Source organism: Protopterus annectens, chromosome 10.part0 (genome assembly GCF_019279795.1).
Source record: "Protopterus annectens isolate FY-2018-M chromosome 10.part0, PAN1.0, whole genome shotgun sequence".
In the NCBI taxonomy this organism is placed as follows: domain Eukaryota; kingdom Metazoa; phylum Chordata; order Ceratodontiformes; family Protopteridae; genus Protopterus; species Protopterus annectens.
The window spans coordinates 1,790,384,100-1,790,410,829 of record NC_056744.1 but is presented as its reverse complement, the minus strand read 5'-3'; the positions used below and the strand labels follow the sequence as shown (position 1 = coordinate 1,790,410,829).

The window sequence follows — 26,730 nt, the reverse complement described above, 5'->3', positions numbered from 1 at the left end:
ACCGGGAATGTCGGACTGAGCTGAAGCCCTTTTTCAGCAGAGACCCAGGGAGAAAAGTTCCAGTAAATAGATTATAACATCAACAAATCTAACTCTGTGCATGCACCATCTCCTGTAAGCGGTACTGTGGTCTGGCTGCTCATCGTGCCTCCCACCTACTACCCAGGTACTCCCTCTCTTTCTTGCACAAGAAAGAAATTAAAAACCACAGCAACTAACTTGAAAGGAACACAATCTCCTGGTATCCCGTGAAGACGCCTTAACCCTCAACGTGCCTTTCAGGACAGCTATCCCCTTAATACAAGAAGGCTCAGTGTATGTAGCCTAACACTAATATATGTAAATTTTCACTTTTAACTCACTCAATGTCACTGCATAAACCTGGTGCAACAGGATAACTCACTCACTGTCAGGAATAAACATGGTGCAACAGGATAACTCACTCAGTGTCAGTGCATAAACGTGATGGAACAGGATGACTCAATGTCAGTGCATAAACCTGATGCAACAGGATAACTCACTGTAAGTGCATAAACCTGGTGCAACAGGATAACTTACTCAATGTCAATGAATAAACCTGGTGCAACAGGATAACTCACTCACTGTCAGTGCATAAATCTTGTGCAACAGGATAACTCACTCAATGTCAGTGCACAAACCTGGTGCAAAAGGATAACTCACTCAATGTTAGTGCATAAACCAGGTGCAACAGGAAAACTCACTCACTGTCAGTGCACAGACCTGGTGCAACAGGATAACTCACTCACTGTCAGTGCATAAACCTGGTGCAACAGGATAACTCACTCACTGTCAGTGCATAAACCTTGTGCAACAGGATAACTCACTCAACATCAGTGCATAAACCTGGTGCAACAGGATAACTCACTCACTGTCAGTGAATAAACCTGGTGCAACAGGATAACTCACCCTCAGTGCATAAACCTGGTGCAACAGGATAACTCACCGTCAGTGCATAAACCTGGTGCAACAGGATAACTCACTCAATGTCAATGCATAAACCTGGTGCAACAGGATAACTCACTGTAAGTGCATAAACCTGGTGCAACAGGATAACTCACTCAATGTCAATGAATAAACCTGGTGCAAAAGGATAACTCACTCACTGTCAGTGCATAAACCTTGTGCAACAGGATAACTCACTCAACATCAGTGCATAAACCTGGTGCAACAGGATAACTCACTCACTGTCAGTGAATAAACCTGGTGCAACAGGATAACTCACTCAATGTCAATGAATAAACCTGGTGCAAAAGGATAACTCACTCACTGTCAGTGCATAAACCTTGTGCAACAGGATAACTCACTCAACATCAGTGCATAAACCTGGTGCAACAGGATAACTCACTCACTGTCAGTGAATAAACCTGGTGCAACAGGATAACTCACTCAATGTCAATGAATAAACCTGGTGCAAAAGGATAACTCACTCACTGTCAGTGCATAAACCTTGTGCAACAGGATAACTCACTCAACATCAGTGCATAAACCTGGTGCAACAGGATAACTCACTCACTGTCAGTGAATAAACCTGGTGCAACAGGATAACTCACTGTCAGTGCATAAACCTGGTGCAACAGGATAACTCACTGTCAGTGAATAAATCTTGTGTAACAGGATAACTCACTCAATGTCAATGCATAAACCTGGTGCAACAGGATAACTCACTCAATGTCAGTGTATAAACCTGGTGCAACAGGATAATTCACTCAATGTCAGTGCATAAACCTGGTGCAACAGGATAATTCACTCAATGCCAGTGTATAAACCTGGTGCAACAGAATAACTCACTCACGGTCAGTGAATAAACCTGGTGCAACAGGATAACTCAGTCAATGTCAATGCATAAACCAGGTGCAACAGGATAACTCACTCACTGTCAGTGCATAAACCTGGTGCAACAGGATAACGCACTCATTGTCCGTGAATAAACCTGGTGCAACAGGATAACTAGCTCACTGTCAGTGAATAAACCTGGTGCAACAGGATAACTCACTCAATGTCAGTGTATAAACCTGGTGCAACAGGATAACTCACTAAATGTCAGTGCATAAACCTGTTGCAACAGGATAACTCACTCAATGTCAATGCATAAACCTGGTGCAAAAGGATAACTCACTAAATGTCAGTGCATAAACCTGGTGCAACAGGATAACGCACTTATTGTCCGTGAATAAACCTGGTGCAACAGGATAACTCACTCAATGTCAGTGTATAAACCTGGTGCAACAGGATAACTCACTCAATGTCAGTGTATAAACCTGGTGCAACAGGATAACGCACTTATTGTCCGTGAATAAACCTGGTGCAACAGGATAACTCACTCAATGTCAATGCATAAACCTGGTGCAAAAGGATAACTCACTAAATGTCAGTGTATAAACCTGGTGCAACAGGATAACTCACTCACTGTCAGTGTATAAACCTGGTGCAACAGGATAACTCACTCAGTGTCAGTGTATAAACCTGGTGCAACAGGATAACTCACTCACTGTCAGTGTATAAACCTGGTGCAACAGGATAACTCACTCACTGTCAGTGTATAAACCTGGTGCAACAGGATAACTCACTCAATGTCAGTGTATAAACCTGGTGCAACAGGATAACTCACTCAATGTCAGTGTATAAACCTGGTGCAACAGGATAACTCACTAAATGTCAGTGTATAAACCTGGTGCAACAGGATAACTCACTCAATGTCAGTGCATAAACCTGGTGCAAAAGGATAATTCACTAAATGTCAGTGCATAAACCTGGTGCAACAGGATAACTCACTCAATGTCAGTGCATAAACCTGGTGCAACTATAATGGACCAGCTCTCTTCAAAAGCACTGAGAGAACTTGCTGGCAACAGCCACGGGACAAACTCCTCCAAGGGCACTGTAGAAACTTGAAGTCAACAATAATTGAGCCATTCTTTCACAGAGATCATGTAGACTTAATGGCAACACTAATGTGTCAACATGAGAAGCAAACAAATCCTTACAACAGGAGCAATGAGACAGAATTGTATGCTTTCAACTATTTTTTTATTTAACATTTGTTGACCGGGAATGTCCGACTAGGTTCCACAGAGCCTGTTTTCAGCGAAGGCACGGGGAGAAACACTCCAGATGCATGTCTTTGGAATAGCTTCAACTTACAAATTTTATTCTTTCTCCCTGAAAACCAATCAAATATGATACATATAGCTGAATGCCTATACTAATAAAATCAGTATTCAAGAATGGTGCTCATAAAAAAGTCTAATATGAAACAGGTAAAATACATAACATAGCAATTTCAAAAACATACAACTTCTCAGCAACTGTCAAACAACATATAAATGTTTCTCTTTAACACCAGTTATAAAATATGTACATATATCATAACAGTTTTTATTCAAAAATGACTAAATTCATTATGTTTTGTATAAATATCACCTATGGAGAAACTCACAGGTACTTAGATTAGCTTTAGTGACCAAAGTTTAGGTATAATGACTTAAAGGTTACCTAAGGTCTTCTCACAGGCAATTAAAATATCATGCTCCAGCATAAAGTTTGGATACCTCCCCAGCTACTCACCTTCAAATGAACACCTTCTGTGACTCCTCAGCTTTTATGCCTTGTTCCAATTCAGGATTACATTTTTTTTTTTTACATTTGACTAGGACTTTTCCCAGTGGCTCTACTACCAATACAAAGTCAGCGCATTTATTCCTGTGAGGACATATTGGTCATTCTTGAGCTGGGCGAGAGTCCTACGGCCTATCTGTTCCTATCAGGCCCTTTGGTTCCTTAGTAGTAGTCCAGTAGAAGGGACTGGGCTAGCCTGCTGCACTTGGGAGGCAACCTATCCTCTCCCCATTGGAGCTCCCTTCTTCCCTCACCTTTGATGGCTCATCCTCTGAGGAGAAGCACTTTCTTCTGCATGCTGGATTCAGCTCAACTTTACCTGTGCTAAGTACCAAGGCATCACATGCATTTCTGGCTCAAACTCCACTGGATAACATTTAACACTCCTGCCAGGCACCCTTGTGGTGAATCACAGTCCCATCCCCAAACTGGGATGGGTTAGGCAGCAATGGCTGTTCACTTCATCCTCCCCCCAGCCAGTTCCTACAAGCTCTTGAACCACTATACAAACTGGAATCACCTGAGATGTAGCAAGGGCTTTATCTCTCTATTTCACAGAGCTGACTGACCCAGGATTAGCTGGTGGAAGCACCACCCACCCCCGTAATATTTAGACTGCAGACAGGCTCTCCAATGACACAAGCTGCCTAAAGGAGTAAGTAACTTCATGATGTTAGCTGTGTGTAACTGTAGCATTACTTACTCTTTATGTTGTGATAAACTGCCCAACAGGAAGTCTTTTTGTTAAATTTGGAAGTCAATGGCCATACAGTTCTTTCAGATGCATTAACTGATAACAGTACTTTCACCTTAAAAGATGCATTACTGACACACCCACAAGAACAGTTACATTCCCTTTACACTCCAGTTCAGTCTGTATAATGATTCTTAACCTGTCATAGTGTTTTGGTGAAGCAATACAGACTACCAGCCAACAGGTCTGAGTACCTCCTATTTATGTGCCTAATTTCCACTGTACAGTCCTGACCCAGGATTAAATGCTATCGTCCCTATAAGGTGTGATTTGAGAACTTTAACAATTGATATAAATATATAGTACCAATGTGATGGGTAATGTTATTATTCTGAATATCTTTGACTTGGAAAGGCTCACGGTACCATTCTTTACCAAATGTGCTGTGGGCATTTTCTGGCCCTACATTTTCACTTATCATGACTTCTTTGTCATCCCTGCATAGCTGGTCTTAGGCATAAGCTGACTATGCGGCTGTCTAGGGCGCCACTCTAGCAGGAGCACTTTTCTAGTATTTATTGGTTTATTTTTTATAGTAAAAGACATGGTTTCTTGAAAATATGTTGAATGAATACACGAAAAACTGAACAGTAAGACAAACATTGACAGAAAGGGAGGAAAAGAGTAATCTGGATGCTGTAGGTATATCGGGATGGGGGCCCCTAGTGGTGTGTGTGGGGGGTGCTGTGGAGCCCACAGAAAGGAAGGAAAAGAGTAATCTGAATGTTGTAGGTATATCAGGATGGGGGCCCCTAGTGGTGTGTGTGTGTGGGGGGCACTGTGGAGCCCACAGAAAGGAAGGAAAAGAGTAATCTGGATGTTGTAGGTATATCAGGATGGGGGCCCCTAGTGGTGTGTGTGGGCACTGTGGAGCCCACAGAAAGGAAGGAAAAGACTAATCTGGGTGTTGTAGGTACATCAGGATGGGGACCCCTAGTGGTGTGTGTGTGGAGGGGGCACTGTGGAGCCCACAGAAAGGAAGGAAAAGAGTAATCTGGATGTTGTAGGTATATCAGGATGGGGGCCCCTAGTGGTGTGTGTGGGCACTGTGGAGCCCACAGAAAGGAAAGAAAAGACTCATCTGGATGTTGTAGGTATATCAGGATGGGGGCCCCTAGTGGTGTGTGTGTGGGGGCAGGCGCTGTGGAGCACACAGAAAGGAAGGAAAAGAGTAATCTGGATGTTGTAGGTATATCAGGATGGGGGCCCCTAGTGGTGTGTGGGGGGGTGGGGGTGCTGTGGAGCCCACAGAAAGTAAGGAAAAGAGTAATCTGGATGTTGTAGGTATATCAGGATGGGGGCCCCTAGTGGTGTGTGTGGGCACTGTGGAGCCCACAGAAAGGAAGGAAAAGACTAATCTGGATGTTGTAGGTATATCAGGATGGGGGCCCCTAGTGGTGTATGTGTGGGGGCACTGGAGCCCACAGAAAGGAAGGAAAAGACTAATCAGGGTGTTGTAGGTACATCAGGATGGGGGCCCCTAGTGGTGTGTTTGTGGGGGCGCTGTGGAGCCTACAGAAAGGAAGGAAAAGACTAATCTGGGTGTTGTAGCTACATCAGGATGGGGGCCCCTAGTGGTGTGTGTGTGGGGGGGCACTGTGGAGCTCAAAGAAAGGAAGGAAAAGAGTAATCTGGATGTTGTAGGTATATCAGGATGGGGTCCCCTAGTGGTGTGTGTGTGGGGGCGCTGTGGAGCCCACAGAAAGGAAGGAAAAGAGTAATCTGGATGTTGCAAGTATATCAGGATGGGGTCCCCTAGTGGTGTGTGTGTGGGGCTGTGGAGCCCAAAGAAAGGAAGGAAAAGACTAATCTGGATGTTGTAGGTATATCAGGATGGGGGCCCCTAGTGGTGAGCGTGTGTGGGGAGCCCACAGAAAGGAAGGAAAAAAGTAATCTGGATGTTGTAGGTATATCAGGATGGGGGCTCCTAGTGGTGTGTGTGTGGGGGGGCACTCTGGATCCCTTTTGCCTAGGAAATCAGTTGACCAAAGGCCAGCCCTGCTGCAACCGTGCATCACAGTATACATAGAGGAGCACATGAGTTTATTTTCAACATTTTAACTAAGCCATATGACTACACTGCATCACTCCTACAACAAAACTCCTTTAGATTTTACATACAAATGGGACCAATTTCTTCAACATTAATGACTACTTTTACCTAGGGGTTTTATAAACTGTACTTACTACCATTAATTACATAAATAAGTACTTCATATGTTAACACACAAATTTCATAGTGCAACTCCTTTTTACCTGTCCTTACATACCTTAAAACCTCTGCAGACAAAGTTTTACTACTCATCCTTATATTGAACAGTGGACCACTTGAAATGAAATACAGATAGTCACAATGGCAGATCCTGAACATTAATGAGACACTCTAAGATCTATATCCACACAATACCACTGGAATAGTGACAAGTTCCTGTAAATATAGTCGGGGATGTAGTTATAACTCGGTGCCAGGATACACATTCTGCAGTCAGCCACCCTGATACAAATTTAAAAATGTACTCCTTCAGCTCTGATACTACTTTACACAAGGGGTGCTCAGAATGGGAGACAGCAAAGAAACATCATGTAAACTGAATTAAATACTACAGGGTTTAGCATTTTCACAGAGGAGATACCCCAACAGACAACTTACAGTCATTCCTCAGTAACCTCACTCTGAAAGCCTGGTTCTATGGCACAGATGGGTATAGTCCTGACTGTGATCCAGACAATGGGGTTCAATTTGTGTCCCAGACTCTGGAAAAGCCAGGCAGGGAGGGGAAAGAGCAGAAGGGCCAGGGCCCGATCATCTCTCCTGCGGGAAGCAGGGGACTGCTTAAATTATGGAATAAACTGAGCAGTGTTATTGCCTTAGTGGAGACTATGATAATCAGTACTCATGCCTTAAGGAATGATGCAAGAGTGCTTGGAGGGAATACCCCTCTCTGCAGTGAGGGGACATCTTCTGACACAGGGCTGTTTGAAGGGAATACCCCTCCCTGCAGTGAGGAAACATCTTCTGCCATCAGTTGATGCCTCGCCTGGTGCATGCCTAGAACAGTCAGAGAGAAAATAAGAAAAGCCAATAAACCATGCCTGATAGCTGTCTGAATGATGGACCTTCCTAGTTGGTCCTCTAACATTTGGGAAGGAATGGGCTGATTGGCTGGGAGGGGGTTGATGATTGACATACAATGGGATGAAGAGTGCAAAAAGAAATAATCTTACTTTGAAACAAATTAAGTTTTCCTAATATTACAGTGACTAAAAGGCATGAAGTGTCCACTGCTCATCACCACCTTTAAAGGCTAACAGGATCAGATGATACTTGGAAAGTTGGCAAAACCAAGATAAAAATAACCCTCAAGATTCTGCACTACAGCAAAAAACTTCCTTTAGACAAAACAAAAAATCTTGTTTGCAAGCAATCTCCAGGGGAAAAAAAAAGAGTTTACTGGTAAGCAAACAAATTCATCTAACTACACCAAAGATAAACAGGTGACATTTTTTTTAACAATATCAAAGACAACATCAGCACAGCAGAAACACCTTCTAGATTCAAGAATATTGATCTACATCCGACTAACAATTACACAGCATGTAGTGAGAGCAACTCATTCCATTTCATCTCAGAAAAACTTTAGCAAAAATGTTTTTAAAACTGTTATGGAAACTTCAAACAAATTGCCCCAGAAAGAACTCTCTTACATCCATACTTCCTCTGAATGCATAATCAGAGCAAACCCACCAATGTACAGCTTGAATCTCTCCCTTACTACTGCCTTTAAAATATGTCATAGCTTAAACTATTCTCCAAAAATAGCATTTTTGGTTTCAGAGCCACCCCGCACTAAACTGGTATTCAAATTAACTCCCAGAATGCACTTTTCAAGTGGCAGTAGGGCCACCTTTCTTATGCTTAAGACTCTTCATAACAATCATAACTGTAGGCTAGGTACAATGCATTTTCTTCTCATTTTTTATCAATGATATGATTCCTGGCTTCACCAAAGTCCAAATCATCATGTATGCTGATTAAACAATTCTACACAAACCTGGCAGACCTTTCCATATTGTATAAAAGCATTATATGTTGATCCTGGTGGTATAGAGTGGTAAAGACCTAACTACAGCCCAGATGACAACAATTTTATTAGTTTTTTTTTTTTTTGGAAGGAGCTGGTAGGGAAGACGGGCATGTCCATACAGGGAGGTGGAATCAGTCGTAAGCAAGAAATTAAGAGGAAGGAGTAGGCCTGTAACCTAAGGGCATGCATGTTGTCCACCAACCTACCCTTAGACATTAGCCATCAGTGAGTAAGTGCATGCTCTCATGTGTATGCACAGGGGAAGGTGATGAGGAAACCCATAGTGATGCAAACCACATGGAACGTGTCCCTCCACCCAAGATGAGGTTAGGCAAAATAATCAAAAAATATCTGTACTACCAAGATGCTGGTGAGGCCTCAATGACATTCCCCACCTGGACGGCTCAAACGAGTTTGTGTCTGACTGGGGGAAGCTCCATGGTTAGAAGGCCTGGAGGGGGACACAAAGAAAAAAAGCATAGGTTTCTCATGTCTCAGCATGTTACTGCCGAGTAATAGTCTTATCCCCCCACCCTCTGCTTGACGCACCAAGTAGAGGCAAGTGAGGATAAAGTACTCAAGTATCTCAGACTGTTACAAACTTACCATCCTTCTAACATCTTAAGTAACAAAAGCTGTAAAGGTTACCCGACTTGTCCCACAACACAGTATGCTTTTCATGCCATCGCTCTCAATTTGGCCTACAGTAAATAAAACCTATTCCATCATCACTGTCTCTCTCTCTCCACTCTCTCACTCTCCTGCCCTTGATATTTACACCATTGCATCACACTATGCAAAGTACACTGATTACCTATAACACCTCATGCCACCCTTCATGTAGCTTTATTTACCTTCAAGGTGCTTCATTTCACATGGAATACTGACATCCACAGATTAATATGCCAAGAGTCAAGACCCATCCATTTTTATTAAGAACCTATCATCAAGAAGTTCTAATATTTAAAAAATCATCATTGGTCTAGTGATAACTGAAAGAGCATTCCCAAAATATGTCCAGGTACTTACTACCTCAGGGGATTCAGAAAATCTTAGTATCAAGCTAGTATAACACCTTTACATAAACCATCAATGTGACTGCTTCAGGAACAATGGATAAATAACAAATTTCCTATCCAATTATTCAGATTTTAATATGTTGTTCCACTGTTACACTTCTCATAGAGTTCTAAATCACAGGAAACTTGCCACACTACTATCTGTATATGTGTTTGTGACCTTTTTATACAGTGTCTTATTTTTAATAATTAAATTATATTATATATTTAACAAAGCAACAGGCATGTATACAGCTTTTTACCTTAAATATTAATTACTACTTCTGATATTATATATTTTATCAGTTTTTTTTGTTCACTTTGTCTCCACTGCCTATCAATTATTCACCCCCACCCACAAGTCAGCCCATTTGCCACCTTATCACCTGGGCGAGGGACAATCAGGAGACAGTTATGAGGGATAGTTTTTTTTTGCAGCCCAAAACTCTCCTAGTGCACCTGGATTTGGTGAAAAGGAGGAGACATGCAGTGGGCTGGCCACAAAGGCTGCCCCTCACTTCCTCAAGGAGAGTTTCCATTTATGCAGTCCTGCTCTTCCCCAAAGCACAAAGGTCTGCCTCCAACAGGGAAATCGCACTTGCCCAATATGTTCTCAAGGGCACATGACCCACCCTATCCTGTGGAAGAGGCACGAGAGGCAAGCGGGCTACGCCCTTCATTCTGCCCCCTCCCTGCCTAGCACCTCTAGTATCTGGGCTGTTAAATGAACCCTGATCACCAGGCCGCAGTTAGGGCCAAATCCCTCTGCATGGGAACATTTACAGTATGTTTTTGTTACTGTGCAAAGCATTATACATACTCTGAATTGTAAATAATTAATTATGTGTTACATATCACAGGTGTACAGTGCATAGCATTGTCACCTCACAGCAAGAGGTTCTCCGGTTCAGTTCTCAGTTGTGGCGCCTTCTTTGTAGAGTCTACCTGTCCTCCCTGTGTTTACATGTGTTTCCTCTCTGTGCTCCAGTTTTCTCCCCCATTCCAAAGACATACATTACGTGGACTGGACACTCAAAACTGGCCATAGGTATGAGTGTTTGTGTTTGTGTGTGTGTGCACGCGCGCGAGTGGATGGTATGAAAGAACAATTGCAGCAGGGCAAACCACCTGATGGTGTGAACCTTGGCTCTAAATGATTGTCACTGTTGAGGTGACACCCTGACATCATGTGTAAAAATGGGAAAAAGTGATTATGGATGGATGGATGGATGGATTGCCAGTAGTTTAGGTCACACCTAAAAAGGCTGTTACACCAGTTGATTAACCAACAGAAAAATAAAAGGATGGTGGCTCAGACTATGACCATGAGGGTGTTACTGCAGTTATAGACAAGACAAAAAGTTGTACTGGTAGCCACTAACATCACGTCTTTGGCATCATCATCATCATCATCATCGGATGAGCATAACAGGAACACGATGTCCTTTACACACTTTGCATATTGCCTGTCCCTACCCTGAACAGATGAACGCCCTTCCCCTTGACAAGCAGGTGCAGGGACCACTTTGTCTTCTGAAGGCGGAAGATGTCAATGGTATGTAATCTCTCTGGGTGACAACTGGGAAGAATCAGACTGCAGTCGTAATGCCAGAATGAGTGTATTAATGCACTGCATTCTGCCCAGTGGAGATCAGGCTGCAGTCGTAATGCCAGAATGAGTGTATTAATGCACAGCATTCTGCACAGTGGAAATCAGGCTGCAGTCGTAATGCCAGAATGACTGTATTAATGCACAGCATTCTGCGCAGTGGAGATCAGGCTGCAGTCCTAATGACAGAATGAGTGTATTAATGCACAGCATTCTGCGCAGTGGAGATCAGGCTGCAGTCGTAATGCCAGAATGACTGTATTAATGCACAGCATTCTGCCCAGTGGAGATCAGGCTGCAGTCGTAATGCCAGAATGAGTGTATTAATGCACAGCATTCTGCGCAGTGGAGATCAGGCTGCAATTGTAATGCCAAAATGACTGTATTAATGCACAGCATTCTGCCCAGTGGAGATCAGGCTGCAGTCGTAATGCCAGAATGAGTGTATTAATGCACAGCATTCTGCCCAGTGGTGATCAGGCTGCAGTCGTAATGCCAGAATGAGTGTATTAATGCACAGCATTCTGCCCAGTGGAGATCAGGCTGCAGTCGTAATGCCAGAATGAGTGTATTAATGCACAGCATTCTGCCCAGTGGAGATCAGGCTGCAGTCGTAATGCCAGAATGAGTGTATTAATGCACAGCATTCTGCCCAGTGGAGATCAGGCTGCAGTCGTAATGCCAGAATGAGTGTATTAATGCACAGCATTCTGCCCAGTGGAGATCAGGCTGCAGTCGTAATGCCAGAATGACTGTATTAATGTACAGCATTCTGCCCAGTGGAGATCAGGCTGCAGTCGTAATGCCAGAATGACTGTATTAATGCACAGCATTCTGCCCAGTGGAGATCAGGCTGCAGTCGTAATGCCAGAATGACTGTATTAATGCACAGCATTCTGCCCAGTGGAGATCAGGCTGCAGTCGTAATGCCAGAATGACTATTAATGCACAGCATTCTGCCCAGTGGAGATCAGGCTGCAGTCGTAAAGCCAGAATGACTATTAATGCACAGCATTCTGCCCAGTGGAGATCAGGCTGCAGTCGTAATGCCAGAATGACTATATTAATGCACAGCATTCTGCCCAGTGGAGATCAGGCTGCAGTCATAATGCCAGAATGAGTGTATTAATGCACAGCATTCTGCCCAGTGGAGATCAGGCTGCAGTCGTAATGCCAGAATGAGTGTATTAATGCACAGCATTCTGCCCAGTGGAGATCAGGCTGCAGTCGTAATGCCAGAATGAGTGTATTAATGCACAGCATTCTGCCCAGTGGAGATCAGGCTGCAGTCGTAATGCCAGAATGAGTGTATTAATGCACAGCATTCTGCCCAGTGGAGATCAGGCTGCAGTCCTAATGCCAGAATGACTATTAATGCACAGCATTCTGCCCAGTGGAGATCAGGCTGCAGTCGTAATGTCAGAATGAGTGTATTAATGCACAGCATTCTGCCCAGTGGAGATCAGGCTGCAGTCGTAATGCCAGAATGACTATTAATGCACAACATTCTGCCCAGTGGAGATCAGGCTGCAGTCGTAATGCCAGAATGACTGTATTAATGCACAGTATTCTGCCCAGTGGAGATCAGGCTGCAGTCGTAATGCCAGAATGACTGTATTAATGCACAGCATTCTACCCAGTGGAGATCAGGCTGCAGTCGTAATGCCAGAATGACTATTAATGCACAGCATTCTGCCCAGTGGAGATCAGGCTGCAGTCGTAATGCCAGAATGACTATTAATGCACAGCATTCTGCCCAGTGGAGATCAGGCTGCAGTCGTAATCCCAGAATGACTGTATTAATGCACAACATTCTGCCCAGTGGAGATCAGGCTGCAGTCGTAATGCCAGAATGACTATTAATGCACAGCATTCTGCCCAGTGGAGATCAGGCTGCAGTCGTAATGCCAGAATGAGTGTGTTAATGCACAGCATTCTGCCCAGTGGAGATCAGGCTGCAGTCATAATGCCAGAATGAGTGTATTAATGCACAGCATTCTGCCCACTGGAGATCAGGCTGCAGTCGTAATGCCAGAATGAGTGTATTAATGCACAGCATTCTGCCCAGTGGAGAAACAAAAAGATTAAAATGATCTGCGAGAGGAGCGAGAGCAGGTTTGTGCAGTACTATTAGCACCTACAGAGTATGTCACCTGCAGAGCTTTACTTGAATGTTTCATTAGGTATACCACTAAAGAAATCTCAATATACAAAAATACTAAAAAGTCAGATATTTTAAAATGACAATGCAGTGACCTCGGGGCTTGCTACATAAACTAAAAGAAAAAACTGGAGATGATATAAGTATATATATATATATATATATATATATATATATATATATATATATATATATATATATATAAATTATATATTGTAGATATATAAAAAAATATTTTAAAAATACATCTCAGAATTCTGCTTTTCTGGGTGTCAGCATGGTGTAGGATTCATTTGCATGGTGTAGCTAAACAACCCTTCCTTAACGTGTAATACACTCTTTCCTTACAACTCTGGAAGGTTGCACTTGCAGTACTTACTGGGGACCCATTTGTATGGTGGTTTCTTCTGCCCAATGAGTAATATTTATGCAATTGTTTACAAGAATGCTGGCTTCTGTGTCTGTTTTTCAGAAACAAAAAATGTCAAACTATAAATACAACACAAAAAGCTGTACTAGTAGCCATTAACATACACTAAAGTTACTGTCTTTGCTAATATCAGACTGAAAACACTAAAGAAACTAGGGTATGTACTCCCCACAACTATTAATATTAACCACTTTACAAAATACATACACTTAACAGCACCGTCTAACAAGTTTTCAAATGCATTTTGCTACTGTTTCAGAGTTTATGATGGTTATTGCTGGTAGACGCCTACATTCCAAGACTGAGAGACCACAGAATTAAATATAATGTATCTCGTCAAGAGGACTATGCACTTTATAAAAGTTCAGCAACTAACGCTGTGACATGCGTTACTGGGCTGAAGTACAAAGCAAAGCTACAAAACAGTTTAGTGCAAACTTTTTAGCTATCTGGAGATTGATCATTCCTGAAGGAAGGTGCAGACTCAAGGCTTTCACACAGCCAGTGATCCACGATCGTCAGAAGGCACTGATCCTTTTCACTCCATATTCATATATTTCTGTTTGCTGATTACAATGGCGACTTTCATCTCCTCACAGTACGCACGGCTCTCATGGCACTGATCACTTTTATAGCACATCCATGAATCCTTGTATGTAGATCATTCCGAAATGGCCTGTGATGTCATTTCAGTGCACTGCGTTTGGGTCTCAGAGTTTTGATAATCCTTGTTTGGAGGTCACTCTGGTATGGGGTGTGATGTCATTTAAGTGCAGTACGTGTGGGTCTCAGTGTTTCAATCAGTTTGGCACAGTGCCGGACACTAGAAGCACTCACTGCACTTCTTGGTCTTGGACTACCATATACGTTCTGCAATGGTGTGCTCTGGGAGAGTGTTGATAGCTTCTCACTAGCCTTGAGTGACATCAAAACCTATAAAAAATTGCAATAAGTAAATGTTATAGTAAAACAGGGCAAAAGCACTAAAACAGAAAGTATACATTTCCTTTAAAAAGGCTATAGGCAAAAACTAGAAAATATGTTTGTAATTACAAAGCTTAATCCGTACAATACCACTATTCCTGGTGTAGCATCATTTAGCAATTTCTTCTACAACCCCCCCCCCCAAAAAAAAATAACAGTGGTTTTCAGTCAAACTATTTTCTTCCCCACTGTATGATTTGTATCCAAACAGTATTTTGATATTTTTTCTTAAGCAGTGCTAGTGGTGCAACAGATAACATTTGCCTTTGGTACAGAAGATGCAGGTTCTATTCCTGCACCAGGTAGATGGATTGCCAGCAACGGATGACAGCTTAAGGGGCTGCTGCACTGCTGAGTGCATTGTCCTTCAGATGAGATGTTAAATTGAGGTCCCATCTGCTTGAATTAGTGGAAGATCAGGTGGGTGTAAGAGAGCCAAGGGCACCCACAGAAAAGAGTAGGAGTCCTTTATTATATACAACTACACACAAATTTGCATATTTACAAAAATTACATTAAATTTACATTCCTCCTTCATTTACATCATTTTGTTTCCCATTTGTGTAGACCCCCACTTCTTTTTCCATACCCACCATTTGATTTTCTGTATTTTATTTTGTATTATCCGATTTCCATTACACAAAATTTCATTCAATCTTTCATTTTATATTATCCATACAATACAAAACATTTTTCTATCCAAACTGTTGACATATTCCTTACTATAATTCTCATAAAATCCATATTCAGTCATATCCATATTTATCTGTTTACAACCTCATATTTTTTTCACAATATTCTTTTCTATTATTTTTTTCTCGTTTTTTTCACTCTTTTACATGTTAGAAAACTGTAGGACATGTTTTTGTAAGTCATCATAAAAATGACATATCCTTTCATTTACTTTTGTATAATGCATATTTCCTTTTACAGGTAATCTATTAATTTGTATCCTCCATAAAAAAAATTTGACAGTCAACTTTTTCATAAAAAGAGCAAGACCAACGCACGTTCCAGGGCTAAAAATTATTTATTTTTATTTTTATTTATTTATTTATCTGACATCTACTGACCGGGATAGTCCGACTGGGTCAAAGCCCTTTTTCAGTGGAGGCCCGGGGAGAAAAGCTCCAAAGTACAGATAATACAGTACATGTGCAATACAATGAGAAATACAAGGCTCAAGGCAAAAAAAAAAAACTATAACAGATAAGGAATACAGTAAGTGAGTGATGCAGTGAGAATGCCAGCAGACATATTTACATTGATGATGCCAGGACAGGTTTAATCATAGTTAGTGTTTGAAGCAGGTAGTAATATAAGTGACATATACAAGAGGGATAGTAAATAGAACATGAGGAGGAAGTTTGGGGAGAAGAGGTGTGAGCCACAGTAGGACTAGATTCAAGGAGGAAGATTACAGGGACAAATCCTGAGGTTGATTAAGTATTGTTTGAGTGAGTTCTTAAATGTATAGGTCTGGGATATGCTTCTTAGGGTCAAGGGAAGCTTGTTCCACTGGATGGCGGGAGAGTAGCTGTAAAGTTTCTATCCTACAGATTTGTTAGGTTTACGTATATGAAGAAGGTGTTGGTCAGAGCTCCTGAGAAGATGGGCAGGGGCATAGCGTAAGACAATTGAGGAGATGCTAGGACAGTCAGAGGGTCTATTGATGATGGAGTGAATAGTGAGAAGTTGGGATAGTTTGAGGTGGTTTGGGAACTCCAGCCAAATAAGTGAATTGAGTGCCAGACAGTAGTGAGATTTGGAGGGCAAGTTAGGAGCAAATAGGGCCACTTTGTTATAGATAAAGTCAAGAGTAGACTGAAGGCTAGTAAAGACTTGTGAGCTATAGAAGAGGTTGGTACGGAGATAAGCATTGGCTAGTGCTCTTCTAGAGTCAGGGGTGAGGAGCCTTTTGTTTCTGTAAAGGAGGTCAAGCTTTTGATGGGTATTCTTAATGCACTGATGAATGTGAAGATCGAATTTCAGCTGGTCATCAATGATAACTCAGAGGAGCTTAGTTTGGGTTTCAGGAGAGATTGTGATCTTGTTGTTGAGTGAAGAGATGTTGAAAGAGGTTTTAAGGTGATAGAGGGGTTTGGGGAGGAAAAGTAGGAGTTTTGTTTTTTTGGGGTTGAGTATGATTTTTTTTTCGTACGCCAGGCTTCTGTGAGGTTGATAGATGATTGTGTAAGAATTAAAAGTTCTGTGGTGTTGTCATCTATGGTTATAATGGTGGAGTCATCAGCATACTGTATGAGGGATGACTGGGGACAGGATTTGTGGAGTTCATTGGTAAAGATATTAAAAAGGCGGTGTCCAAGAATAGAGCCTTGTGGGACACCAGTTTTGGTTGGGAGAAAGGGGAAGAGTCTAGTTTATTATTTAATAAACTAGAATACAAAAATAATAACAGTTGGTGAGCGCTTTCACAACATAAACAGTTGCTTCATCAGACCAATTTGGTGAATAGCCATTCATCAAACCTCTGTTTATTGAAGCCACTCTTCATCGAACGGTGAATTTTAACTAGGGCAAACCAATGGTAGGCCAACCAAGCGACCATAAAAAAAACAAAAAAAAACAAAACAAAAAATATATAAAATGTAAAACCTACCAAGGGTTATAGACCCATTGAAGCCCTGAGTCACTTTACAGACTGCCTCAGTTCATAAAGGAAATGGGCAGTACTAATAAAAAACATGGGCATAAGACCTAATAACTGGATATGTAATACAATCTTCTGTACATATTTACTTTTTTTCTATTTCTTCATTTATTTCTTTTCCTGCATAATTCATGACCATTACAAACAAAAAATTAATCACTGGGCAGCCTTGTTTCAAACTTCTATTCAGCTCAATTTCTTCATTTACCCAGGCATTTACTAAGACCCTGAAATATATTTTTTATACACTGACTCACCTTTTTATTTGTATACTACAATTATATCCTTCCATTATTTGCCATGAAGTTCAAGCTGTATTTTATCAAATGCTTTATTTATATCAGCCTCCAATAATTTTGCTTCCTTTTGTTCTTTTTTGATAACATCCACAATTTCCCTGAGTATCATTAATCATTTTTTGGCTTCCTTTTCCTTTAACCTCATAAATATCTTCTTCCATTATATATTTACATTTATGTTTTAATCTTTTTTTATTATCTTCATAAATATCTTACAATCATTATTGTTCAACATTACTGGTCTCAAGTTTTATTTCATTTTTCTCCCTTTTTTTCTATATAAATCTCATAACTCCCCTACATATTTCTGCATAACAAATGCTGTCTTACATTTCCAACAAAATTTCTTTCTGCCATTGTATCAAATTTTTATACATTAAATATCCTATACCATTTGGTCCTGTTGCTGAACTTATATTCATTTTCTTTATTATCATGTCTAAATCCATAATTGTAATTTGTTTTTCCAATTTGTTATTAATTTCTTCTGTCATTCTCCAATTATTTTTTTCTCTTTTTACCATCTTTTTAACAGAATGCACTACAATATTCATAATATTTCTTTATCTTTTTGACTTCTTTATTTTTCATTTCTCTCATCACTATCCTCCTTCACTTTTTTACTCAAATATGGTGAAACTTCTTCCTTTTCCTTGTAAAAATTTTCATTTATATAATAAATCTTTATTTTTTTATTCTTCTAATAAATCTATTCTTCTTTTCTAAAAATATTCCCTTTCATTTCTATCCAGATTGCATAAATAGATTTTTGTGTTTCTCTATATTCCTCCTTGTGTATTTGTCTTTTTCTATTTTCCCAGACTAAATACATTCCTTTATATTTTTCTTTAATTATCCACCATTTGACCAGTTATTAAAAAGAATTCTCATAGACAAATGATCTATCCATACCTTTATTACATCTTTTTACCTTTCTCATTTCACTCTTAAATGTATTTTCTTTATTCCTCTCCCAATTCTATACATTCTTTATTCTCTTCTACTTCTATCCATACAGCCAAATCATTCAAAAATCCTCTTTCTACCATAGCTTCTATCATTATTTTATCGTTTTAGATATAAATAATCTATATCTGTTTTCAATCTTCCTCATCTTTTCTTTTCCTGTCTCTCTTTTTTGTCTTAATTCACAATTAAAATCTTCTATTATAATGTACATATTTGCTATAACATAGTCCAGCATTTCCTGAAATAATTTCCCTCTTTCTTTACATATTACATAAGCATATATTGCTATAATTATATAAACTTTCCCTTCCCACTTAAAGTCAACTACCATTAATCTTCCTAGTCTAACTAAAGCGTAATCCAATTTTTTTATTCATACTATATAACACAGCAATCCCTGAACATGTTTCTTTATCCAAATTCCACATTATACCTCCTGACCATAAATTCTCTGTTTTATCTCATTTAAACTCCTAACATCCTCTAAAACTATTAAATCTACCTCACACTTATTATATAATTCTAACACCCAAATCATTCTTACTACATTTTTATACTATTAACATTTATAGATAAAATTCTAAGATTATTTGCTTTCCTTCTTCTTAATTTGCCATAAATTATTTATCCAGTTCTTTTCTTTTTCACTTTCACATCCACACCTTGGAACTTCCTTTTCATATCTTTGACCTTTTTTCCCAAAGAAATCTCTCTTTTTAACCATTTCCAATTTATAGCTTATCCACTGCTAACCTCTGATCCACTTTCCATCTCCCGTTCCCCTTTTTATCAATCTCTTTTTCCTGTTGTACATTAGTGTCATTACTCTCCCTTATATCTTTTTGTTGTTGTTCTTTTTGTAATTATTCTTTTTTATATACCTCTTCTCTAATCTGTTGCTCTATATTAATTTCTAAACTTTTCTCTTTCTCACAATCCATCCATAAATGTCCTGTTTGTATTTATAACATTTTTATCACATTTTTTGCATCGTGACCAATCTGCTCACATAAATGAAATTTCTTATCACAGTTACTTACAAAATGTCCCCGCCCTCACAGAAAAAAAAAAGTTTTTTGGTTATCCCAAATATTTAACAATTCTATGACCTTCAACATTAATCGTGCTAAGAATGTGTGACTTTTTCCATTTTCCATTTTCAATATCACATTACAATCCCAAGCCCCTACCCAAAGTCCTCTATTATCAAACACTTTCAAAAAGTCCTTTACTTCTTTGCAAAAGTTCTTTAATAAGTATTTTTAACTTTTCTCTTTCATTTTTTTGTCCAAAATTGTATATTAACTTTTTGTGTTTCATGAGACCAAGTCTTTACAACATACTTATTCCACAGATACATTTCTTTTTTTTTTTCATATTCTCCCCAAAAACGTTTCTAATAATGCAGCAGTGTCAAAGAAATGTCACAATAAGTCTCTCTTCAAATTAAAATAAAAGCTCTAACTTCCTGTGCCTTGATTCCCAAAGGCACAACTGCATTGTCCCATATTCCACACCTGCCCATTTCTTGTTCTTTATTCTGAATTCTAGCTTAAATATTTAAATGCACTTATATACACTTGTACACTAAACACACACAGACTAATATGTGCTGAGGCACTGAAAAGCACCCTTCCTAAACAACAAAGATCACCGAGACCACCTGTTATCAAAGCTATGCCTCAGTAAGCCCAAAACCACTCAGAATAAAAACACCTAACACCACAGATATTGTCACTCAGAGTGGAGCCTCCAAAACTAAGCCACTAAGGCAAGCAAGCATATTTCCCAGGACTCTCATAACAGGGGGACTCCATTGTAAGATATACGGATGCCCCTCTAACCAGGCTGAACAAGAAGAGAACTGTTGGTTGTTTATATGGCGCCAGTATCTGCCAAATAATACTTGCTCTCAAGGCATTACATGCAGGTACCAGAATGATTCCATCATAGTCCATGCAGGTGCAAATGACCTGAGATGTACCTCCCTGGATTATATGAAGAGAGTCATTATGCAGTTTTCAGACCATGTGACTCAGGCAGGTATGAGTCTAGCATTGAGCAGCATATTACCATCACTGAGGATGATGCCATATTATGAGCAAAAAATTATTGTCTTTCTGGTGTTATTCTAAGGGGATCCAATATTTGTCAACTTGGGAGGACATGGCCAACACACCAAGTTATTTTGCCAAGGATGGTCTGCACCTTTCCTCTCTAAGCCTTTGAATACTGGCTAAGGCCTTGTCTGCCCTCATAGTGCCTTTTTAAGGCACCAACATAGTAAAATCAACTCAAATGAACCTTAATGTGTTACTGCTCAATGCCAGGAGCCTAAACAAAAAATACACTCCCTTCAAGCCCACCTCACACTCAAGAATATAAATATATGTGCAGTTTTCAAGAAATGGTTTAAGGCACTAAAGAGTACCTCGAAAGTGCAAGGTTTCTGTACCTTTAACACTTTTAGACCAGTAGCTGCACAGACAAGGGCTAAAGGTGGAGGTGTCTCAAATATGTCAATAATAAGCATACCTTTAGGCTGGTCAAACAGGATGATGTGCTAGGTTTCCTCAATGTGCAGATCACCATAGACAAAATCCTGTACCATATCCTAGCCAGCTACAGGTCATCGTCCATGTCCCAAGAAGCTCATAGCGCATAGATGGCCATACTGTAGACTCTTACAGTCCAACCTAGTACCTATTCATGGAAGACTTTAATCACTCATCTACAGATTTGGAATCCTATATGGCCTCAAATCTACAGGCACAGAGATTACTGGACTTTGTAAATAAAAACACCCTTGGCTAATACTGAATATGCCCATTACAGGCTCCAAAATACTGAACCTTGTGCTCACAAACATGGGAGAACACTGCATCCTCCCCCATGTCTCATCCTTCCTGGAACGATCCAACCATAAAGCTGTCTCCTTCAAAGTCAAAATCAACTCTGTAATCCCATTAAAATCAGTTACAGGAACTATTCGAAGGCAAATGACCTTTTATTAACTGAAGGTTTGCCAAAATTCAATTACATTCCAAACCCTGAGAATGCACCAGCCTATGCTGAATTGCTGTCAGAAACTCTGTACAACTAAGTCAGTGGCTGCATAGAGGCTGCTGTATCTACCAGAAGTAAGCCCAGAACTATCCCCAAAAACAAACCGCCTTGCTGGCATCCAAATTAAACTGGATATAAAACAAATGGGAAAAATATGGCAAAAATCAGGAAGGGTAATTCCCACAAAGATAAAAACTCTCACTTCAAAGTAAATAGGCAACTAAGAGGGCTAATTAGGTCAAGCAAAGCCATCTTTGAGGTTAAGATATCTTCCCAGGTGAAAGATACCTATAAGGCCGTCTACAGCTATGTCAAAACCTCAAGGGCAGCACACAGCAATGTGCTAAACTGGTGGCTAATGGTGCCACATTCACCGAGCCTAGCCTACGGATACAGTGATGCCATCCTATACCAACAGCCAGTGACTCAGGGCTTTTTCAACTGTTGCTAAATACCATGGGTGACATTCAAAAGACTTTACAGCAATTCGTGCCTGTTAAAAAGGTCAGAGAAGAACTGTCCATCAGTTCGGAAGATGACAGAGAGACTGTTACTGAATACAAAAGCACTCATAAATGTGAACATTGAATCAAATAGTTGTAATGAAAATGAAAAAGTGACCCTACAGTATACGGATGCTAACTCAGTCTTAGACAATAGACACGACCCATTTCTTAGTTCCAAGTATAACAGAACGTCAGTAAGAACTGAAGAATATAAAAGGGTCATGTGATAAGTTGTGTAAATTGCTAAAAATGTACAGAGGGTTGGATTTGGAAAATAAACATTTTGAGAGATGCACAGCAATTAATATAGTTCCAAAAGGACTTCGATTTTTAAGTGCCCAAATGGAATTAATGTGAACGATCCATTTTTTGCAATCCTAGTAGATTTTGTTTTCTTTGCGCTGGTTTAAAACTGCTTAAATTACTGGTTGACAATAATAATAAAGTGATGGGTGCCCTTAAAGATGAGATTATAAAGTTAGATCAACAGATTTGCAATCAGTTTGTGGAACACCCTTACTATACTGCTTCCTTGGAAGAAGTGGAATGGCATGAAAACACAATTATTTCATTATTTTTATTTATTTGCAATTTGATTACCGGGGAAGTCCACTGGGCTCCATTTTCAGTGGAGGCCCGGGGAGAAAAGCTCCAAGATGCATTATACAATTTAGATACAAATGATAGTTAATATTAAAGATCTTATGTAGAATAGTTACTCATAAATGCATTCAATATCATGCATAGTTAACAAATTCATTAAGCTTGAAGGTAGGGATCACACAGTTTCATTTGAGGAAAACAGATATGTGTTAGGTGTGGAAACAGTTTACATACAAAACTTTTAAGAAAATGTAAATACGCTTTACATACACACATCAACAATAGAATGCTATTTACAATATTTACAAGGTTGGGCTGTGTGAGGGTAGCTGTAGGAGGTGAGAGCTTAGAGAGAAGCTACAGAAATCGTTGAGAGCTTAGATAGGCTCATAGGAAGATAACTATGAGAGTTGCAGAGCTTGAGAACCAGAGCGAAGCGAACCATGGAAGCATAATAAGCTGCTTAGGGAAATAACAGCTTATGAAAACAATACAGCTTATGCTAATTTTGCTTCCAGTAATAATAAAAAGATTAAAAATGACTTTAAAATACAAATGACTCATTTTAATAGGAAGATGGACAGTAATTCAAACCAATCAACATCACAAAATCCATGGAGGCGGGATTTCCAATCAGAAACCTGCAGGAAACTTACAAAAAATAAGTTATGTACTTACCATAATGTTCCATGCGAGTTTTTCATCTCACCTTCATTCTTTACTGATGGGTTCAGAGTCGATCCTTTGGCTCCGACACGGCCAATTGCAAAGCTCGAGGTTTTCAAATAGCTCAAGGCCAAGTCCCTATCCCATGATGCACCCATGAATTTCCTCAGATCTTGTTTGCTGCATATACTAATACCATATGTCATTCTTTCACTTCACAGAGAAAGGAATAGAAGGATTGAGTAATCAGGATGGATCCAGCATCTCGATCATCTATCAGCCCAGGAGGGGGAAGGAGAAAGGGATGTAAGAATGAAGGTGAGATGAACAACTCACATGGAACCTTATGGTAAGTACATAACTTCTTTATGTGAAATTGTTCAATCTTGCCATTCGTTCTTTACTAATGGGTAGCGTCCCAAGCACCATCAATCTTGGGTGGCTCACGGGAGTATATTTCTCAGGACCGTGGATCCAAAGGAGGCCCTGTCAACTTTCTAATGAGTGCTAAAGGTATGAGGTTTTGACCAAGTGGCTGCTGCACAAATGTTATCAATGGGACATCTGGCAGAAAAGGCAGATGATGCAGAGACTGCACTGGTTGAGTGAGCTTTAATCTTGTGTTGCGAAGGCATATTGGCAGCCGAATAGGCAAAGGTGATACAATCAGATAACCATTTAGAAAGAGTTGTTTTGGCCACTGGTCTCCACTTCCTGGAGTCTGAAAATGAAACAAAAAGCTGGTCTGATTTCCTGAAATCTTTTGTTCTAGCCAAATAAAATCTGAGTTGTCTGTGAACATTTAGTTTGTGCAGCATATACATTAAATTGTTAGAATGATTGGGGAAGAAGAATGGCAAATCAATAACTTGGTTGAGATTGGTTTCCGGCAAACTTTGGGCAAGAATGAGGGATTTGTTCTAAGTGATACTCTGTCGGCGTGAAATATCAAATAGGGAGGCTTGATGGATAAAGCCTGAAGCTCTGACACTCTGCGGGCAGAAGTAATAGCTACCAGAAAGATGGTCTTGCAAGACAAAAATTTGAGGTCACAAGATGAAACTGGTTCTAATAGTAGAAGTAGTATACGTGAAAGCATAAAATTTAGATTCCATGGGGAATAGGGGATTTCACAGGTGGTCTAATAAGAAAAGTCCCTTTGAGAAAGGCTTTGGATAACTTGTGAGACATGATATTCAATCCTTCAAATCCAAGATGAAAATTAGAAATAGCAGCCAATTGAACCCAAACTGTTGCTGTTGCAGCTCCTTTGTTAAAAATCATAGTCAAGAACTCTAAGATGGAGGCAATAGGGGCTTGGTATGGATCAATATTATTTTTAGAGGCCCATATGGAAAAGTTCTTCCATTTGCTAAGCTATAGGTTTCTAGTAGAAGATTTATGAGAGGACAAAAGGATCTTTTTGTCTCATTGGAAAGATTATGGAACCTGGCTATGATGGGAACTGGAGCAGCCAAGCTGTCAGCTTCAGGGACTGCAGAGAGGAATGAAGGACCCCCGAAGGGTGTGTCAGAAGGTCTGGAACTGGGTAAAGAATCCAAGGATCCTCCAAAAGATGAAGTTGAAGGAAGGGAACCAAATCTGACGAGGCCAATGAGGGGCTATTAAATTGATGGTCCTTCCCAGGGCTTTTGCTTTCTGTAGAACCTTGGGTATTAACAGGATTGGTGGAAATGCATAGAGGAGACCCGGAGGCCAATAGTGTACGAGTGCATCCCTTGGGGCTTCCCCCAGAGGGGGAATCAGGGCAAAGTAGCTTCTGCATTTCGTGTTGATGTGACTGGCAAAAAGGTCACAGCAAGGCTGGCCCCACCTGTGGAAAATTCTGTCCGCTATTTCTTACTTGAGGGACCACTCGTGGGGCAACAAAATTGCCCTGCTCAGCTTGTCTGCCATCATGTTGGATCTCCCCGGGATGTGCATTGCCAACAGAAAGCACTGGGTGGAAACAGTTCGCTGCCAAACTCTGACAGCCTCGTGACAAAGAGGGTAAGACCTGGTTCCTCCTTGTTTGTTCAAATACCAGACCACCGACATGTTGTCTGTCTGAATCGCAATTGTACCCAGAGGAAGAGAGTCCTGAAAGTACTGCAATGCCAAAAGTACTGCTCTCATCTCTAGGACACTGATATGCAGATGTGTCTTTTGATCGGTCCATGTGCCTTGGGCAGTCTTTCCCTGAAAATGCCCCCCCACACACCCTATCAGGGAAGTGTCAATGGTCACTGTGGCTGCTGGAGGGGGGTAGCACAAATGGGTGTCTTATCATGACATGAAGTGAGGTCAACCACCACTGAAGATCCTTTGTGCAAGAATTTGTGATCATTACAATGCGAGTCATGGGGAGCTCTTGGTAAGACCATTGAGTAAACAACAGCCATTGTAGTATCCGCATGTGCATGTGAGCTATTGGTATGGCTAGAATTGCTGCTGCCATCATGCCTAATACTTTCAGAACTTCTGATGCTGGTGCTTTGTCTTTTGATATCAGAATGTTGATGTGTTGAAGAGAGACTCTTTCTATTGGAAGCCTTAGTGTGGTGGTGGTGGTGGTGTCCAACTCTGCCCCAATAAAAACGATATGCTGCGATGGTGGCAAGGCAGATTTTTCTGAGTTGATTGCAATGCCCAGATGATTGCAGAGTGACAGAGTGGACTCCCTGGCCTGAATGATTTGATGTCTGGTGGTGGTGGTGGTAAGGAGCCAATCGTCTAGGTACGGAAACAGCAGGAATCCTAGACACCTCAGGTGAGCCGTGACCACTGCCATGCATTTGGTGAACACTCTGGGGGCTGTAGTAAGACCAAAGGGCAGGGCTCGAAACTGGTAATGATTGGCTCCCAGCCGGAAGTGCAGGTGATCCCTGGATGGCCTGGCCATTTTTATGTGGTAGTATGCATCCTTGAGATCTATCGAGCACATCCAATTGTCTTTCCCTAAGAAGGGAAATATAGACTGAAGCGTGACCATCCTAAACTTCTCTTTCTTTACATATTGGTTCAGTCTGCTGAGGTCCAATATGGGTCTCCAGTCCCCCGTCTTCTTTGGAACCAAAAAGAATCTTGAGTAAGTTCCGGATCCTGTCTGGTCTGCTGGGACCAGTTGGATGACTCTTTCTTAGCAACGTTTGGACCTCTGTAGTTGCCTGTTCCCTGTTACTGGGGGGAACATCTGGGATTTTTCTTATGACGAGGGGGGGTGTGGCGAATGG

At 40.6% G+C, this 26,730-nt stretch overlaps 1 protein-coding gene across 1 annotated transcript in view; it reads right to left on the bottom strand.

Moving 5' to 3' along the window:
* Window positions 1-13,539: 13,539 nt before the first annotated feature.
* The window catches only part of STK36 (serine/threonine kinase 36), a 786,440-nt gene continuing 773,249 nt past the window's right edge, over window positions 13,540-26,730 (bottom strand). Inside the window, exon 27 of the mRNA XM_044086614.1 lies at window positions 13,540-14,666. Within this exon, the coding sequence (XP_043942549.1) occupies window positions 14,496-14,666 (171 nt within the window). The 3' untranslated portion in view covers window positions 13,540-14,495. The remainder of the gene's footprint in view (window positions 14,667-26,730) is intronic.